The 19,338-nt window shown below is 33.7% G+C and overlaps 1 protein-coding gene and 1 long non-coding RNA gene across 5 annotated transcripts; one reads left to right on the top strand and one right to left on the bottom strand.

Moving 5' to 3' along the window:
• Nucleotides 1-3,270: 3,270 nt before the first annotated feature.
• On the bottom strand, nt 3,271-11,776 carry LOC109819148 (uncharacterized). The gene is made up of 3 exons (XR_002241499.3): nt 11,553-11,776; nt 10,357-10,403; nt 3,271-3,592 (listed from the first exon to the last, which is right to left on the bottom strand). It is a non-coding gene; the product is annotated as an uncharacterized LOC109819148 (long non-coding RNA).
• Nucleotides 11,777-12,796: 1,020 nt separating this feature from the next.
• LOC109819147 (phosphoglycerate mutase-like protein 1) lies at nt 12,797-18,486 on the top strand. 4 transcript variants are annotated; one of them, XM_020384768.3, is made up of 10 exons: nt 12,797-12,932; nt 14,029-14,090; nt 14,388-14,495; nt 14,817-14,896; nt 15,778-15,940; nt 16,570-16,644; nt 16,782-16,870; nt 17,312-17,431; nt 17,961-18,005; nt 18,087-18,486. In XM_020384768.3, the coding sequence occupies exons 2-10, from the start codon at nt 14,031-14,033 to the stop codon at nt 18,169-18,171; spliced, it is 825 nt and encodes a 274-aa protein (XP_020240357.1). In that variant the 5' UTR covers nt 12,797-12,932; nt 14,029-14,030; the 3' UTR covers nt 18,172-18,486. The 4 variants fall into 4 exon arrangements, with proteins under 4 accessions (XP_020240357.1, XP_020240356.1, XP_020240355.1 ...); XM_020384767.3 differs by lacking the exon at nt 12,797-12,932 and adding an exon at nt 12,939-13,832; XM_020384766.3 differs by lacking the exon at nt 12,797-12,932 and adding an exon at nt 12,939-13,924.
• The last annotated feature ends 852 nt before the right edge of the window (nt 18,487-19,338 follow it).

The following is a 19,338-nucleotide window of genomic DNA, read 5'->3' as shown; positions in this document are numbered from 1 at the left end:
GAGATCATTTCATTAGTCTTTTTTTTTTTTATAATAAGAATGTATATTTAACAGTATTAATTTATAAGAATAAAATAGTACTTATAATCACAATTTTATATCTAAGTTGAAAATACTAAACCTCGATTATTGGTGTTAAATCATTTCTACTAACAATTTTTGATTATTAGTCGTTTTAATTAACAGCGTCAATTGTTAACTTATTAGTGAGGCTATTATCACATTCGTTTGAGAAATTTGACATTGACAATCACAGTTCATTGACCAGAAAAACATAATTCAGTGATGGAAACCATAATTTTAATAAAGGGTACATAAGGTTTGCTAGTTGGCAACTATGATTTTGTTAAATAGGGGTAAACAATATTGAACCGCTTTCAAACTAATTAAAACGAGCACTAAAGACAAAACTTGTTCATATGTAGCTGAAATAAACTAGCAAAACAAATCTTCAGAATCTACTTATAAACCATTATATTCTACTTCCTTCATCTGATTTTGTTATTGTTTTGAAGAGACGTTGTTAAATTATTTTGGGTACTGTTTATAGAAAACGAAGGTTGAGATGCAGTATCTCTTACGGCAATGATCAGTAAGTCTTTTTTTCTTATTTCCTTTTATGATGAACAAGGATCAGTATAAGATTTCCACACACGTAATTGCGTTTTAATATTTAATTATTGATTAATAATTGATGGTATTATTATTTTACATGAAATAAACTATATTAAACAGAGAATACTTATCTTATCTACACATTCAATTCTTGCTAAAAATTAATCACACCTTTTAGTCAATACATCATATTAATACTAATGTAAAAAAAAACAAAAAATTAGTACGGATATGTACATAAGTTTAAATTTATGTTATAGCACGGGAAATTATTGAAAAATTCATACTTGGCTAGTTGTTATTGAAATGATTGTAAAAAGTATAACTGATATTGTCTACTTTAGGAACTATCTAGTCCTCGAATATATTTCTAGCAAATGCAAGTCTTTTTCCAAAATTAAGGACCGTAGGAGATTATTATAAAGAAAAAGGGGAGGGAGGAATTGCAGAAGCCAGTCCTAAGTAGGAGAGGTTTTCATGTATTTAGGGATGTCTAATTAAAGAAATTTATACAAGGTTTTGATATATTTTGAAATCAAGAAAATTAATTAGTGCTATCCAAAACAATTAGTCGATTTTAATTTAAGAATTTTTATTGATTCTTCGTTGATAGAATGGAAAGAATTAGGGGAGAGGGATCTACAACAATAAAAGTCTCGGAAGAAGAAAATTTTTGTTTGGTGAGTTGTTATCATAATTAAATATTTTATAGACTAAATTTTATTTTTGTCTTTTATCTTGTTTTTATAATTATTTTAATCTTTTATGCATTAAAATACTTATTTTTTATTTTTACCTTTTTATATTTGAATGAGTTTGGTCCTTTTAAACACTTACTCCCCCAGTTTTAAGCAAAAGTAAAAAAAAAAAATCATATTTATTAATTTCAATTTATTTCATTTTATTTAATGTTATCATTTCAAAGTTCTCCTTCATTTAATTGAGATTCTATTTTTAATGTTTCTCTGTTATAAGTAAAAAAAAAAATATTTTTTTTTATTTTTAAATATAAGTAAATTTAACTACTTTTTATTTTATTTAATGATATTTTTTCTAAAATATTTCTTCTTTAATGTATGACCTTTTAATTGCACTATTTCTTTTAACATTTATAACAAGAATAGTTTAAGAAAAATAGTATGAATGTATTAAAATTTAATGCAAATAGTTAATGACTTTTTTAATATGCATAAAATTAGTTATTTTTTGTTTATAATAGAAAATAGAGGGAATATATATCAAGTTTTAAGAAAGGGAAATTTTGAAAAATAAGTTAGTTTTGAATAAGATTAACAAAATTAAATGATGTAAACTAAGTTTCTTAATTAGTGTGAAACAATTTTTTTTTCTTTGTGACACTATTTTAAGCAATTTTTCTTATAATATTATATTTACCTATATAAAAACTGTTAAATTTATTGAGATATTTGTTACATAAATTCTTAAATAGGAGTATTTGTTAATTATGAAATCAGCAATTAATAATTATTAACGAAAACTCACGGCATTGTAAAAGTATTATATTAACTCCATTATTTTCATCAACTTCAGCGTTATGATAAGATTGAAATTTCGAACTAGTTATAAGTGAAGAAAAAAAATGTTTTTCTTGCATTTAAATACAAGAAAATAAACTCTCTGGTACTTGGTGTTATATGTATGAGGGTCCCATTGTGTTGTATTAATAAATGAAAATTTGTGTTATATTGATAAATGAAAAGTTATCAAGACATAAGAGGTGAAAGCACTATAAGGATTTGTAAAACAAAGTGTTAAATTAAGGGTAAGTCTCTGTTGCATTCCTTTCATCAAACCTATATGCATTAAGAATATGGTATTTAACAGTGTTTGAATTCCAAACCAAACACCTGCAATAAGAGATGGTCCAACAACACCTTCTCCAACAAACAAAAAGCACACTACAATGTGTTGCAAAACGATCGTAATTGTTGGATAGTTAATTTCCGTATCATAATGTGATTTTTCTATCAGATTTAATTACTAACCAATGTGATTAAAGATAAACAAAGTAGTAAATTTCTTTGCTTCAACTAACAATTTTTTGGACACTGGGTATCTTTCTTTTAAGCAAAATATAATGCACTACACAAACAGATCAATACATATGTGTTCTTTCACCGTCAATGTTAAACTGAAACTTTAATGCTTCTTCATTTATTGTCGATGAAGGTGATGACTTGAACATGTTTTTCTTCCACCTCTTCCACATTTTTGAAGTTATTTATTTAAGGTAATATGTTTCTACTATTAGCAAGACCAGAAACATCGATAGATTTTATATCATTAATTGTTCCTTTGCTGCATTTCACAAGAAAATTAATTAAGTGCATGTGATTTATGTTATTTGTCGTGTGACTATCACACAATAGTCGCTCCATTTTTCTCCCACACTGATTTAATTAAAATCATTTACCAACTTTACATGGAGTTATAATCTTTTTCCAGTTAGTTATAATATCTCTAAAATCTCATAAGGAGTAATTTTATAAAATGAAGATTGTTTTTTCGTTCATATATACTATTATAATCTCCTTTTTTTGTTGTTGTCAATTTGGGATATTTAACAAGAACGTTAACACTTGGTCTTAAATTTACTGTTTTAATTAGCAAATTGTGTAGCCATTGAGAAATGAGTAAGTGTAAAGAATATAGACAAATACTCATACATCAACTTAGACATTTTGTTTACAAGCTTTTTCATCATTCATCTACTAGTTTTTATATCTTTCATACGTTTACTCCTAGTGAGGACAACATCTTCAATCTCAATCTTTGTTTATGATCTTGTGAATAATGTCGACATGAAGCTACGCTATCATTACTACCACCAATACAAGAGTAGTAACGATTTTCAACATAACCATGACATGAATCAACGTAATTCCAATTGGATTTTCAGAACTGATTCCCCAGCACTTTCGCTCCGCACCCCTTGTCGTTTTTTTTCTTTCTTTCTCTACAAATCCAAGCACAATAATGACAAAACACGAAAGCATGAAAAACAATAAATAGAGCTGCATACGTAAACTCTAATATCAATAGGCACCATAGTTAAGTCCCATTTCTACTTATTTCTTTTATACAAATTATTGCACAAATTCAACTCCTACATTCAATTTTGCATAATATTAGTTCTTTTTTATTCAATTTTTATGCATATATAGTTAACTCAAAAATCATTTAACAATAACTTGATATACTTCATTTTTTTGTGTAGGTATTGAGTAGAAGAGTTTGATGTTGAGGATCCATGTGGGATTGGAGCTTGAAAGAGTAAAAAATGAAGAGCTAAGGAGTAGGAGAAAGTAACTTGCGTTGGGCTTGTGCGTTATTGCACTAGGCGTGCTCAAGACAAAGATTACCACTCTATGAATTTCATTATCACGTTAGGCACATAAACACCTGTGTTGAGTGTGATTCAAGACAAAGAGCAACAACTTTCTATAAGACATTGCGTTGTATTATATTGCATCGAGCGCATAAGCCATATCCTGACTCATCTAACTCGTATTTGAACACATTTTGAAGGGTTTTTTCCTCATTCATATAAGGAGTGATTTCTAGGAGCTGTGGAAGGGATTCTCGGTGCTTGGAACCATACCGTGTGTGGGTCTTTTCTTTGGCTCTTCCATCTTCTCTTCCATCTCTATTTTTAATTTGCCCTCATAGTTTTAAGTGGTTTAACCCATTTTTTTGTGGGGTTAGATGTAGCCAACTAAACTCTTATGTATTATCTATCCTATCAATGATAAATGCTTATTTCATTCATTGTTGTATTGTGTTTCTACTTTTACTGCTTGCTTTGGATTGATTTCCCATTGCTTGATATATGGTTCATTGGGTATTGGAAAATAACCCTTAAAACTAGCTTTGGAACAAAATATATAATGGAAATTGTATCTAGGAATGGAGCTTGACCCATTAGTAGTCTCAAACCCTAGTTATTAATGCAGGTTCATATATTGGATACTCAAGGGATTGATATTTAATATATGTTCTTAGGCTCTTTCTCTAAGGAATTAAGTTTGAGTATACTTATGGATTGACTAAATAATGTTTGAACAAAAGAAGAATTAATTTATAAGAGTGTAGTTCAGTGAAGTCTAACCCCTCACAATCTCACAATTCCAGAAGACCATTTCTTATTCCTTCCATACACACAAACTATCCTTTAAAAGTAGTTTTTAAAGTAGTTTATAACAGTTATTTCCATATGCATAACAAATTATATAATGGAATCATTCTTTAGTCACTAATAGTCATTAAATGCTTATTTTACCTTATCTAGTCCATGTGGATATGATCTTATATATATTACTTGAACGACTGGTGTACTTGTTGTGTTTTTTGAGTTCGTGCACTAGTACAAAAGAGGTAATTTATGTCGATTATTTTAGTTTTTTATGTCAGAAAAAATCCGACGTTAAAGTGGGAGACGTAAATTTACGTCGGTTGTGAAATCTGACGTAAATTTACGTCAGACATTGCCAAGATCCGACGTAAAAAAGTTATAAACCAAAAAAGAAAACATAACGAGTGCAAGCAGAACAAGTCGTTTGTTAAGTCTCAATTTTACCTCTTTTTGGATGAGACTTATTGAACGAATTTCACTCATCCTCTGAACCATTGCAATATAATTGTTCTCTTTTTGGTTCTTTTTGTGTGCAGATATAACTAACCCAAATTTAGCTAACAATACCTTAATACACCTCATTTTTTGTGCAAGTATTGAGCTAGGGACTTGAGGATTGAAGATCTATAGGATTGGAAACTAAAGGAGCTAAGGAGCAAAGAAGAGGTTATGCGCCGGGCGCAAGGTGATCCGCGCCGGGCAAGCAAAACAGAGCATCTCACCTCTGGAAGCTATTGCGCCGGGCGCAATATGAATTGCGCCGGGCGTGTCCTGAAGACAGAGGGCAATTGGAAGGCCATGCGCCGGGCGCGAAGACTTATGCGCCGGGCGCATGAACCCTAATCTGTCTCCCCAAGCTCGTATTTGAAGGCATTTTCGGGGACTTCTCCCCCATTCTCACATTGGGCGCCTCCAGGAGTTGCGGAAGGGATTCCCAGGGCTTGGGATCGTCCGTGTGCGGATCTTTCCTTCGGTTCTTCACTTCCTCTTCCATCTCTATTTTGTATTTGCCCTCATTGTTGTGAGTGGTTTCACCCATTTTGTGGGGTTAGATGTAACCAACGTACTCTATTGTAATCTTTACGGTTTTAATGATATATATACATGTTGTTTTATTCTTTGTTGTGTTTGTTTCTATACTTAATGCTTGCTTTGGATTGATCACCCTTTGCATGATTTAAGGTTCCATGGGTATTGGAAAATAACCTTTGATACTAGTTCTGAAACATATGCCTAGTGGTGATTGTATCTAGGGATAGAGTTTGACCCATTAGTAGTCTTAAACCCTAGCCCGTAATGCGGGTGTAGATATTGGGTACTCAAGGGATTGATATTCAATATCCGCATCTAGGCTCTTTCTCTAAGGGATTAGGTTTGAGTAAATTCTTGGGTTGACTAAGCAATGAATTCAACAAGAGATTAAGGATACATTTCAGAACCTCACAATACCACAATACCATTCCTTACCTTTTCCACTCACAAAACAATATTTATTTACAGCTTTCATTCCAATAGTCACAACTTTGAATTCACTGCACAAACTATGAAATTGGAATTATTCTTTAGTCATGAATAGTCAATAAATGCTTATATTACCTTCTAATCCCTGTGGATACGATATTTTTACTACTTAAACGGCTGGTATACTTGCCATGTTTGAGACCGTTAATAGAATTAAACGAATTTACAAATATTAACAAAAGTGTTTCAACGGAAATTTCAACAAGTTTTTGGCGCGTTGCTCGGGATTAGAATGGCGATTTAGTATTTGTAGCTATTTGTGACTTATTCTTTTATTTTTATTGTTATTTTTATTTGTGTGCTGGCAATGAATTGTTGAAGCTAACCTGTGCGCTCTAGTCCTCTGCTTTCTCTTGTATGCAAGGTACTGTGAACTAGATGGACCAATTCCTCTGAGCAGTTGCTGAGCAATCCTCAGATTGAGCACAAAGCAAGGAGGAACAAGAGCAACAGGAGGAGAAGGAGAGTAGAGCACTTCAAGTTGGTCACTGTCAGGCTCGGGACAGTAAACAAGCGCTTCCTGGGAGGCAACCCAGAGATCTGAACTGTGTTTTAGATTTTTGTTGCATGTTGTTCTGTGTTATAAGTGTTGTTTTGTATTATGTGTTGTGTTTTGTGTTATATGTTGTTTTGTGGTATATGTTATTTTTGTTATGTGTTAGTTGTTAGAATCATGTTTGAATGGGTAAATATAGGGTACATTTTGTTTGGAATGTGAGGAATGAGGCAATTCTGTGTCTAGGTGGAAATAAAGCCTAATCCTAACTTAAAACCTGGGCAAATTGACCTTTTAAAGTGACTACGCGCCGGGCGTGACTCTTTTGCGCCCGGCATAATACTCATTTTTTCGGTCTATGAAACCACCACGCCGGGCGCTCTTAAACGCACGCCCGGCGCGATATCAGATTTTGGACCTCGTTTAGTTTTACTGATATGAAGCCCGGCGCATCTGTTCTGAGCCCGGCGCAAAACATTCCTGATACCTTGTATTTAGCTATTTTCATTCATGTTTCTTTGTGTTCTGTTTGTGTTGCATTGTCATGATCCATTTCCGTGTGCATGCATGTTGTGCTTAATTTTGGTCTAAGGATATTCTCCAGTGTGTTATAGTTGCTTGGTCATCACTGTGTATACATTTTTATGCTCACCATTCTTGTTCATGCTTATACTCCGCGACCACTCTTGGTTACTAGGACTTTCAAGCATATACTGGTTGGCCTGGGGACCAGGCTCCTAAGTTTGGGGGAGTGGAGCTGCTGATGCAGACGGAGCCGATGATGGTGGAGCAGCCCCTAAAGATGATGATGACCAGACCCCATAGAGGGAAGTATAGGGAGCCTACCTTAGTTTACCTTTGTCTATTGCAAATTATTTTTTGTCTTTTAATTTCAGTACTTTAACTGTTTTTATATTTAGTTCTTTTTTGGTGATTACTTTGTTGGTTCTTTTGTGAATAGTCTGCCTTAGCATGGTTTTTAATCTTGTTGATACTTGTTTTGCTTGTGGTCGATTCTGGATTATAGTTTGCTTGATGTTTATGGTGTGTGTACCTTAGACATTTTCAAGTCACATTAGATCTTTAGTTCATGACTACTTGCATACGGGTTTCAATGTTGATCATAGAACTGAGCTGAGTTTGATAGTTGTGGATGCATAGCTGGGTGAGGTGTGAGCCTAAATACCTATGAGTGAACTACACTTAGGTTGCATGATAGACTTTGCTTGAGTTTCCCTGGTGGTTTGCTTATGTTGTGCACTTATATGATCAAGGCATTCACATTTCCATATTTTGTTAACCATCTAAGCCAAAAAGCCATATCCACTTTCCACTTGACCCATACCTTCCTAAGCCTAAACACCACACCTTCCACTTGTCCCAAACCATGGAAAATTAACCATAACCTTTGCCTTGGTTAAGAGAGCAAATTGATGACATCAAATAATTTTGGGGGAGTTGAAGAATGAGGAAATTTGGGAAGAAGAAAGTATGTGGTCAACCATTACTAAAAAAAAAAAAAAAAAGCAAAACAAAAACAATAAGGCTAATGGCTTGGACCCGGAAAAGGGCATGTGCCAAAATGTGTAATGGGATATGGAGAGGGACATCATTGTAAAATCTTAATTGCTCTCTTAAGCTATAGCACCTTCAATCCTTGAAAAACCATAAAACTGCTACTGCTTGACCCAGAATTGCCCTAATAAAGACCTTGTGAGTGCCTGCATTTGTTTTACCACTGGTTTCATTTGGAAACGAAGAGCAAAGTTGAATCATGTGGCGTGAGTAGTAGACTAGAGAGAAACACTCACCCTGATACACTAGTGTGCATAGAGAGAAACACTTTCCTAGTGAGGATGCATACACAGATAGTCTTTACTCTTCTCAGCTCTTTGATCTCTTTTGAAACCTTTGTTTAGCCCTTGTCATGTTCTATTGCAATAATTGTGCCTGGAAATCCATCTGAGGTTCATGCTTGAGAAAAGAAAATATAAGTGAACTAGGATGTAGAAATTGACTCACTTGCATTGCTTCTTACCTGCTAGATTAATTACCTTTTGCTTGAGGACAAGCAAGGTTCTAAGTTTAGGGGAGTTGTTAAGTCTCAATTTTACCTCTTTTTGGATGAGACTTATTGAACGAATTCCACTCATCCTCTGAACCATTGCAATATAATTGTTCTCTTTTTGGTTCTTTTTGTGTGCAGATATAACTAACCCAAATTTAGCTAACAATACCTTAATACACCTCATTTTTTGTGCAGGTATTGAGCTAGGGACTTGAGGATTGAAGATCCATAGGATTGGAAACTAAAAGAGCTAAGGAGCAGAGAAGAGGTTATGCGCCGGGTGCAAGGTGATCCGCGCCGGGCGAGCAAAACAGAGCATCTCACCTCTGGAAGCTATTGCGTCGGGCGCAATATGAATTGCGCCGGGCGTGTCCTGAAGACAGAGGGCAATTGGAAGGCCATGCGCCGGGCGCGAAGACTTATGCGTCGGGCGCATGAACCCTAATCTGTCTCCCCAAGCTCGTATTTGAAGGCATTTTCGGGGACTTCTCCCCCATTCTCACATTGGGCGCCTCCAGGAGCTGCGGAAGGGATTCCCAGGGCTTGGGATCGTCCGTGTGCGAATCTTTCCTTCGGTTCTTCACTTCCTCTTCCATCTATATTTTGTATTTGCCCTCATTGTTGTGAGTGGTTTCACCCATTTTGTGGGGTTAGATGTAACCAACGTACTCTATTGTAATCTTTACGGTTTTAATGATATATATACATGTTGTTTTATTCTTTGTTGTGTTTGTTTCTATTCTTAATGCTTGCTTTGGATTGATCACCCTTTGCATGATTTAAGGTTCCATGGGTATTGGAAAATAACCTTTGAAACTAGTTCTGAAACATATACCTAGTGGTGATTGTATCTAGGGATAGAGCTTGACCCATTAGTAGTCTTAAACCCTAGTCCGTAATGCGGGTATAGATATTGGGTACTCAAGGGATTGATATTTAATATCCGCATCTAGGCTCTTTCTCTAAGGGATTAGGTTTGAGTAAACTCTTGGGTTGACTAAGCAATGAATTCAACAAGAGATTAAGGATACATTAGTGTTATGTTTGGTGAAATCTGACCCCCACAACCTCACAATACCACAATACCATTCCTTACCTTTTCCACTCACAAAACAATATTTATTTACAGTTTTCATTCCAATAGTCACAACTTTGAATTCACTGCACAAACTATAAAATTGGAATTATTCTTTAGTCACGAATAGTCAATAAATGCTTATATTACCTTCTAATCCCTGTGGATACGATATTTTTACTACTTGAACGGCCGGTATACTTGCCGTGTTTGAGACCGTTGATAGAATTAAACGAATTTACAAATATTAACAAAAGTGTTTCAACGGAAATTTCAACATCGTTCTACTTGGAGAACGGGTCGTTCCCCTTGATAGAACAACCCAGAAGAAAAAGCTAACAACCCAAACAAATAGAACAACATAAAGACCGAATAGAACAAATAACCATAATAGCAATGCGAAGCAAAAAGGTGTTAGCGATTCATACCTGAGCTGCAACAATGTGCGAACGAATAATGAAGAGTTCACTCCACTCTGCAGAAGATAGAAAAAACAATTTAGCAACAAAGGAGAGGGAGAGGGTTTATAGAGAATAATCTAGAAAAGTGATGAGATCTGAGTGAATGCGTGCGTGCATGTGCCTCCCATGCACTCTTTTTATTCGCTTTCGCTACTTTTTTTACATCGGACCTAGTAGGGTTCGACGTAAAATGTAAAATTTACTTTGGTTGTATGTTGTGTCCGACGTAGATTTTACATTACGTAAAAAAGTTTGCAAAAATTACAAAAATGTCACCGCACCTTTTTTAGGTCGATTTTTGTTAAGTCCGATGAGAAAAAAGTGACGTAAAAGCTAGTTTTTCACTAGTGGTAATTAGGAATTTAATTACATTTCACAAAAAGAGAAACTAACCTTAATGGAAAATTCAATAACCACCAAGTTTATTTTTTTAAAATAAAAAAAGAACGATAAGCAAATAACATTTTCTTGAGAAAAATTATATTAAAACCTTAATTGTTTATATCAACTTGTTCATAGATCCAATAAGACTTCCTTAAAACTCTCTCAATAGCAAATTTCCACTCCTATTCTAATTATGATATTGAAGGCCTTGGATATTGTGAGCTACCAATCTAGTTGTGTATGGATGCATGTGTTATGAGTTGTAAGAATAATTGATTAGTTGTTAATAATTTCTTAGAGTTAATTGTTGGTTCTAATATCGCCATCTACACACTATTGTATCATTTATCAATCAATTACAAGGTGATTTTTTATGGTACTCCACTTCTCTATTTTGAACTTTAATTTATGATGCATGACCTCAGTATTTTAGTGTCAGTTGTATTTTTTTCTCAAATCTCCTCATTCGGATTTATGATAGCATGTGTACTTGTGCAACAAATGGGAAAAATAATATTCAAAGATAAAAAAGCATCAACTTCAATTCAATATTGATTCCTAAATATGTGTAACTTTACAAGAGAGATGCACCATAGTGCTTCCTAAGGCATTACTTTAAACCATGGAGGCATGGACAACGGACAGAACCAACGTGCTACATCTCATACCTCATATTTCATATAATACAAATTAAAAGCATACTTTCAAAATCAGAAGCAAAACTGACCACATAATTCAAACTTCAAAGTAACTTGATAGAATTAAAAGTGGAAGCTTACTAGAGAAGTTGGAGTGAGGCAAGTGAAGGCTCTAGAGTCACGTGGTGGTAGCTAGTGAGATGGCTTTGTTCCATGGAAGTTGTGTTGACAGAGAATAAAGAAGAGGGGAATTTCAGCAGAGAAGGTATTGAATATTCGTGAACAAGACTATTAGAGATAGGAGAAGAACAACACGGAAAATAGAAAGGAAAAAAGGTGCAGTCACTAGTGTCCTAAAACCACTTTAGTTGCCCACTGTTTCCCTCTATTTAATAATTCTTGACACTTAAGTTTAATGTATTTAGCATTTCAATTTAGATTTCATATACATATATGTACATAAATATTTTGACATAATTATGAATATTAATATATTAAAATTATTTTATATTCTCCTGTATTTTATATTATTTTAACTTATATGATATATATATATAAACATATTTTTATAAATGGGTATCATTTATTTTGAATTACATAGGGTTACAATAAAAATTTATATATACACTTGTTCTCAATGTGAGAAAAATCCCTGAAAAAATGCACCCCTCCACATCTATAACATCTAACACTCAAAGCTCCACCCTGAATAGTTAGGAGTGTTTATGGATCGGTTTTTTCAAAAAATCGATCCAAACCGAACCGAACCATTTTATAAAAGTGGATCGGTTAACCGATCCATTTTTTATAAAGTGGAACGGTTTAGTTTTTTTAAAATATGAATCGGTTTTTTTGAAATTGGATCGGTTCGGTGCGGTGCAGTTATCTATTTTTTTACTCATATATGAATCGGTTTTTTTAGAAAACCAAACCGAACCGAACCGATCCACTTTGTAAAAATGGATTGGATAACTGAACCGGTTTTATAAAGTGGTTCGGTTCGAATTTTTTTTCAAAATGGATCAGATTTTTCAATATGGATCGGATCGGTTATGGATCGGTTCGGATTAATTTGGATTTTTTGCACACCCCTATGAATAGTAAGAGGAGGTCTCCTTGCAACCCAACTACCCTACTGCCGAGAAGGTCTGTGTTATTAAGTAACTTCAATTATTTTATTTTTAAATTTGTAAATAAAATATAAAAATACAAAGGGAGTGGATGTTACTATATAATAATAATATTACCATGTTAACCTAATCCCAAAGATACCACAACCTTGCCAAACGCTCTTATTGTTGTAAGCAAAAATGGAAATAAAATAAAGATGCTAAAGATATTCGGGGAATAATAATTATTGTTCAAAAGTCAAGCTTAACTTCCAACTGCACAGTCATTAATGACCTTCTAAGTTCTAATCTTCCTATGTGAAGTGAGGCCGTTAAATTCCACTCTTTCTACCGTCAAATTTAACGCTTCCTCTTCTCTTGGCTTCTCTCTCCCTGCGCGATTCTTCTTCTGGTACATCAAATGCCAACGACGTCGTTTTCCTTACTCGCTTTTCGATTCAATTTCTATTTCTGTTTCTTCGCTTGCTTCTTAGTTCTTACTCGCACCACAATTCGCGCAATTAAGTTCGTTCTTCGAGCAGATGTTCCACTTTATGCACCTCCAATCTAAGTGCCTATTTATTTATCAACTTGTTTTGATTCGCAGCATCTTCATTAATTTTATTTGTTACTGTTTTGATTTTCGAGATTCGTAGCGTTCCCTTGGCCCTTGCCACTTTCGCACACACTGAGTTTATACGTTTATTCCGTAATGATCCTTTAGCTTGCAGATTCTCTTCAAAAACAACCTCGTTGATCAATTTGTTTTTAATCTTATTATTTTATTGCAAAAAATGCTAAAAGAGGCATAGATCGCGTAGTTCCTTTTGTGAAATGTGGAGGGAGAAAAGACACTGATCTTTTTTGATTTTTGACGTAGACTAATAATGTATTATGTTATTTATAAAGTGGACCTTCCTTTTGATGTTATTCATTTGGTGTTAGAGACGTGTCTTCACCCAATTGCTTTTTTAAGTACTTGCATGATGACATGGTGGCTCATTATTGGTAACAAAGTGGTATACAATTTGGTCTTTCTTTCTTCCAAATTTAAGAAACCAATAGTTAACTTTCAACAAAATTGGTCATTGTTCACGCTTTTTAAATCCAAAGAGTAGCCTCTGAGGTTACATCGTAGAGATGTTATATAAAACCATACTTTTTTGTAGTATATAACTTGTAAAGAACTTGAGCTTTTAAAGGGCTTTCCCCCAATATAGTACTACTGTTATATATAGCGATTGCTCGTAACTTTTGGGAATTTGTGCTTCCAAGTTGCAACTGCTAAATACTCTGTGCATCTTAGCTTTTGGTACAAACGCTGATTGGCCTAACTTTTCTCTCTCACCTTCATTTGAACGATTGGTTTGTCTATTTGGCTTCTCTATTGTTAAATAACTCAAGGTCGTGCAGTTTTGCCTGTTCATAAATTAAGTTTGGTGAGGGCTTCATTGATAACGCTTTCTTTTTGGTTTTTTTTTTTTTTTAATTTTTTTTTATGACTGCAGGTATGGATACTGCTGCAGGTCAAACTCTCTATCCGTTGCACCGTTGCAAAACTGTTCACCTGGTTTGTGGAAATTTTTTCCTTGATGCATAATTTTTTTCTCGATGTTTTAAAATTCAAACAGTGAATGTACTGGTTTATGTTTTACTCATCTGGTATGTAAAGGGCTAATATCATAAATTCATACCGTAATGCTGTATACATGGTCCTTTATATGTGTCAAAAAATATTTTTAAATAAATATAAAATTAAAACAAACGGCTCAAATTCAAACTAGTTTTTTGTATTCTGTTTCTTGAGATCATTCACCATTTGCATTATGTTTTATAGCACTAATGTCTTGTACAAATTTGTATACAGGTTAGGCATGCCCAAGGAGTTCATAATGTAGCAGGAGAGAAGAACCATGATGAATACAAATCTTACGATTATTTTGATGCACACTTAACCCCTCTCGGCTGGGAGCAGGTAAGTCTAATTTACTTGAACGTCAAGTTGTCAAGTATTTCTGGATGGATTTTATGTTGTGTGGAGTTCGAGTGGAATTCTTCCTCGAAGTAATCACAATTATGAAGATGATAAATATTTCAATTTTCAGACTTGTTGATGAAATTGGTATAGGTACTCTGTCCTGGTATTTCCATTTGATTGATTTATCATCAAAGAAACAACGAGTCAACAACTATCTTATTGTATCATGGATCTATTTCTACCTAGTTCTTTCCCTGGTCAAATTTTTGTTCATCAAACATCATGATAGAATGCTTGTGCTTTGTGGCTCTATGGCAGGTTGATAATCTGCGAAAGCACGTGAAGGTGTGCGGACTTTCCAAAAGTATTGAACTTGTTGTCGTTTCCCCATTGTTAAGGTATAACATCTTTTTTATTTGGAATTTTTCTTAGAAATGTATCAGAATCAGTCTCACTTGGAGTCTGTTATTTCGTTTACTGTCTTATTAAAGATGTTTATCTGAGCAAGTTTGCAATGTATAATGAGACATAACTGACAATGATATTTATTTGTAATGCAAGTTGAAAGAATGTGTGCCATGTGTATTCTCATAAATAAACACATTTATGAAATGTGTAAAAAGTCCTTCACAAAGCAGGGACCAGATAGGCTGCATCTGACAACTGTGGATAAAACACCAGAAATTGGCTAGAATGACTGAATATTAGGATGCCGTTTGTGAAAACTTGAATGTCTTGTTAATTATTTATGAATGAACTGATTGTTATGTTTTCTCCTACTACATCTTTTATGGCCCTTGACTACCTATAGAACACAAATATTGGAATAATTAGGGAAACTATCTGACATTAGTGTTTGAATTTCAACATTGTGTCTGCTGGTCTATTATATTGATGCATGTATTTCATATTTCTCTACTCTTGTCATTGTAATGTCTTTCAAGTACAGATTTAGTTTAAATCATAATCGCTCTATGGCTTTTAGGAAGTGTTTTCTATTAACTTTTTAAATTATTAAAAAGGAAGAAACGATGAAAATAATAACAACCATATATTTTTATTTTTAAATTTTAATGTGTGGATTATTTGGTATAAGTATTGATATTGAGATAGAATTTGACCTTTTAGTTGGTGATAAGAATTATTTGAACTTGATCTTGTGGATCATGATATTTATGATATCCGCGAAGAAATCATTTTAAAAAAATTTCATTTACTGAGGAAATAAGAGTCCTTCTATATTTGGAACTATTGTTAGTTGATATTTATTACATTGTAGGACCATGCAAACAGCAGTTGGAGTCTTTGGTGGGGAAGCATACACTGATGGAATTAGAAAACTACCTCTGATGCTGGAAAATGTTGGACACAGCAATCATCTTGCAGTTTCTAGTCTGAACTGCCCTCCATTTATAGCAGAAGAGCTTTGCCGAGAGCAATTAGTATGTAATTATGCAATGATGATAAACAAATGCTACATGACAAGTATTGCTTTAGAGTTTGGATTATTGAATAACCTAATTTACATCGATCATTCCCCTGGTTTCTTGAATTCTCCTAGTTCATGTCAAGATAGCACAGCATTTGAAATTAGGAAATATACAGAAAACCTACCTAAGCTTGTAATATGACTACTAGACCATTGACCCTATCATCTTGAGCTTTAATGCTGCCCATGAAAACGGATAAAATCTTGTATGCCAGTCCAAACATTTACTAAAATTAACTTGAAATCATTATATCAGTTTTTTGAGAGTTATTTGCTAGTCCAACCATTGGCTGTTACTGTTTGTTCTTTATGTTACTTCAGATCATTACATCATTGTAGTATGTAGTGTAGTGTGGCTTCTTTGAATTATTTTGTAATTTGTAGTTTGCACTGCATAAACTTTTTCAATAACCATTTTTCTTTACTAAAGGTGAAGGATAATTGTTTCTGTTATGTATGTGACAAGATTAAATTAAAGATGCGGAGGAAAAAAGTTTGAAATGTTTCCTTCCTATTGTTTTAAATTTCATTTTCTATAAAAATCAACATGCTTTTATATAATGTTTTATCTTTGCTATTCAGGGGGTTAATCCTTGTGATAAGAGAAGAACCATCACTGAATACCGGAGTATGTTTCCAGCAATTGATTTTTCACTGGTTAGTGATCTTGTTATTGTTATATCATAATATGGTCTAGCAGCTACTACATTCAAGTTTGTTCTGATGCACTGGTTGCCAGAAGATAATTCGAATTTGGTTGAATGAGATTCATGCTTAATATAAAATCTGTATAGATTGAAAATGAAGAGGACATTTTGTGGACACCTAACGTCAGAGAGAAGCCAGAAGATGTTTCTGCTAGGGGACTGAAGTTTTTGGAATGGTGAGCGTGATTAAATTATTTTCTGTTTTTTTGCCAATAACTATGCATATTTAACAAGAAGAAAAATCTTGTTGAACAAAAAGGTAGGCATTGCCTGAGCATTCTGAAATTAAGCTTCATATTATTTGCATAATTGAAGTTCAAAATGAAAAAAAAAAAATTACTTTTATCAATTGAATCGCCTCAAGTGTTTGCACATATTTTTGCGAGTGTTTTTGCTTTGCTTCTGAAGCACTAGATTCCTGTTTCTGTGGCTATAGATTTTAAAGAAGGTAAAAAGGTGACTATGGCAATAATGCCACAATAGATGGTTCTCAATTTCTTCCCTTTTCTCTACAGCTTGAATATGTTCTAGAATAATCGTTACAAATGCCATCTAGTGGCTGAATGGCTACAACGAAATATCTGATATCTTTTCCCCAAATTTTGTTGTTGGTCCAGGTTGTGGACACGTAAAGAGAAGGAGATAGCAGTTGTTACTCACAGCAGTTTTCTGTTCAATACCCTCCGTGCTTATGGAAATGATTGTCACCCAAATATGAAGAGTGAAATATGCACACAGTAAGCGTTTCTCTTGAAATATTGCCTTATCTAACTGATGAACAGCATATTCTGGCTTTGCTGTATGCTTAAAATAATAAATAATAAGGTGCCTTTTGAAAAAATCTGTGGACACTAAGGATCAATCGCAATCCTTCAAAAAACAAAAGTAGGAAATAAAAAAAAAAAAATTAAAAAAAAACTTCCATGACTTCATCTTATGTTGTTTTACTATAATTCAAATCAAATACCAAGTAGTAACTTCTGATATCTTATCTTATATAAAACATGTATCTTTTGCTTCTGCAATTCTTATCTAATTTGATTTTTCCGACTTCACCATGTAGTTGTTAATGTGACAATTATATATCTTCGCCCGTTAGAATATTATTGTTACTTAGGAAAATTGGAAAGAAGCGAAAGACTATTGAAGTTCAGAAAAAACTAACAAAACAGATGTGTAATAACAATATAGTATACATTTGTTAACCTTAAAACTAACTCTTTGCACTTTGCACGACACACTAACTGACACTTTTTTGTTTTACAGCTTTGCTAATTGTGAGCTTCGTTCAATCGTTATCATTGATAGAGGGTGAGCATTTAACTTTCAGAACACAACATATTTTCAAGATTATTAGAAAATTCATTTGAGCTTTATTATTTATATCTTCAGTATGATTGGATCAAGTGAATCAACTACCAACTATCCCGGCAAGATTCCTCGTGGCCCTGATCTTCCCAGTGAAGCTGCTGACTAAAATCATTCAGGGCATGGGCTAACCAAATAATCGTTCCTCTTCTTGATAATTGGTCCTCTTTTAGGTTTTTTCATTAGTATGATATAATTCTTTCTTGATTGCATTTACAAGCAAGGGTTCAATTTTTTTCTTCAGCCAAACAAACTATTTCCATAGGAGCAGTTTAAAAATTCCTTTTTCGTGACATCAAGTAAATTGGTACTTATGGAGGTGTACTAAATTTTTAAGATGTGATAAAAACTTATGCCAACAATGATTATGCAGTGTTTAATTACTTCCAAATTCATCTATGAAAAATAGACATTTGTCTTTCCATTTTATTCACTTATACTATAAACGTATGTACTTCCTATGTTTGCCAGAGTAATGCTATGTGGTGTACCAGAGAGTTAATTAAATCAAATTTATCCTGCCTTGGAGCTGTGATGAGAATGAATATAACAAGTGTTAGAACTTTATTTGAGTCAAGCTCCAAAACTCCACGAGAGACAATCTCTCAAATTAATTCACAATGTTTATTCCCTTTGAAAGCTGTATAAGAGACTTATTTATAGAGACACTAGCTAACATAATCCTAATCTTGTGTCTTTAAGATAAACTAATAATGATATATTTAAATCATTGAATCTAAAATAAACTAAAGATAAGATATTCTATCCTCTATTAAATGATATAATCGATTGCCCACGAAGGTGCACTTTTAATCCTCGGTTCTATTGCTTCATCTTCGTGAGTTGTAACATTACCCCTCTCATGGAAAAGGACCTTGTCCTCAAGGGCTACCTTGGTATAGAGGTTGACTAAATGATCCCATGACTCCCAAGTGGCTTCTTCGCGTGGCATGTCAACTCACTCGACCAAAACTTGGTATTGATTTCCCTCCAGAGTTGGTACCTTGCGTTCAGAAATGATGGCCTGCGGTGTAGGTAACTGGTGTTTTGGAAGGTCATCGCACATGATGGAAGCAGGAGGAGTTGGACCTGAGTAAGCCTTTAGTAATGAAATGTGGAAAACTGGATGAATGCGACTATTAGATGGCAAATCTAGTCGGTATGTTACCTTGCCAATATGTTCCAAGATCTGAAAAGGGCCAAAATATCACTTAGAAAGCTTAAAGTTGAGTCTACGAGCAGCAGTTTGTTGGCAGTATGCGTGAAATTTTACTCA

The sequence above is a fragment of the Cajanus cajan genome, chromosome 9, assembly GCF_000230855.2.
Source record: "Cajanus cajan strain Asha chromosome 9, NIPB_CcT2T_4, whole genome shotgun sequence".
Taxonomy (NCBI): Eukaryota; Viridiplantae; Streptophyta; class Magnoliopsida; order Fabales; family Fabaceae; genus Cajanus; species Cajanus cajan.
The sequence above is the reverse complement of the archived record's forward strand: the minus strand, read 5'-3'. Positions and strand labels throughout refer to the sequence as shown.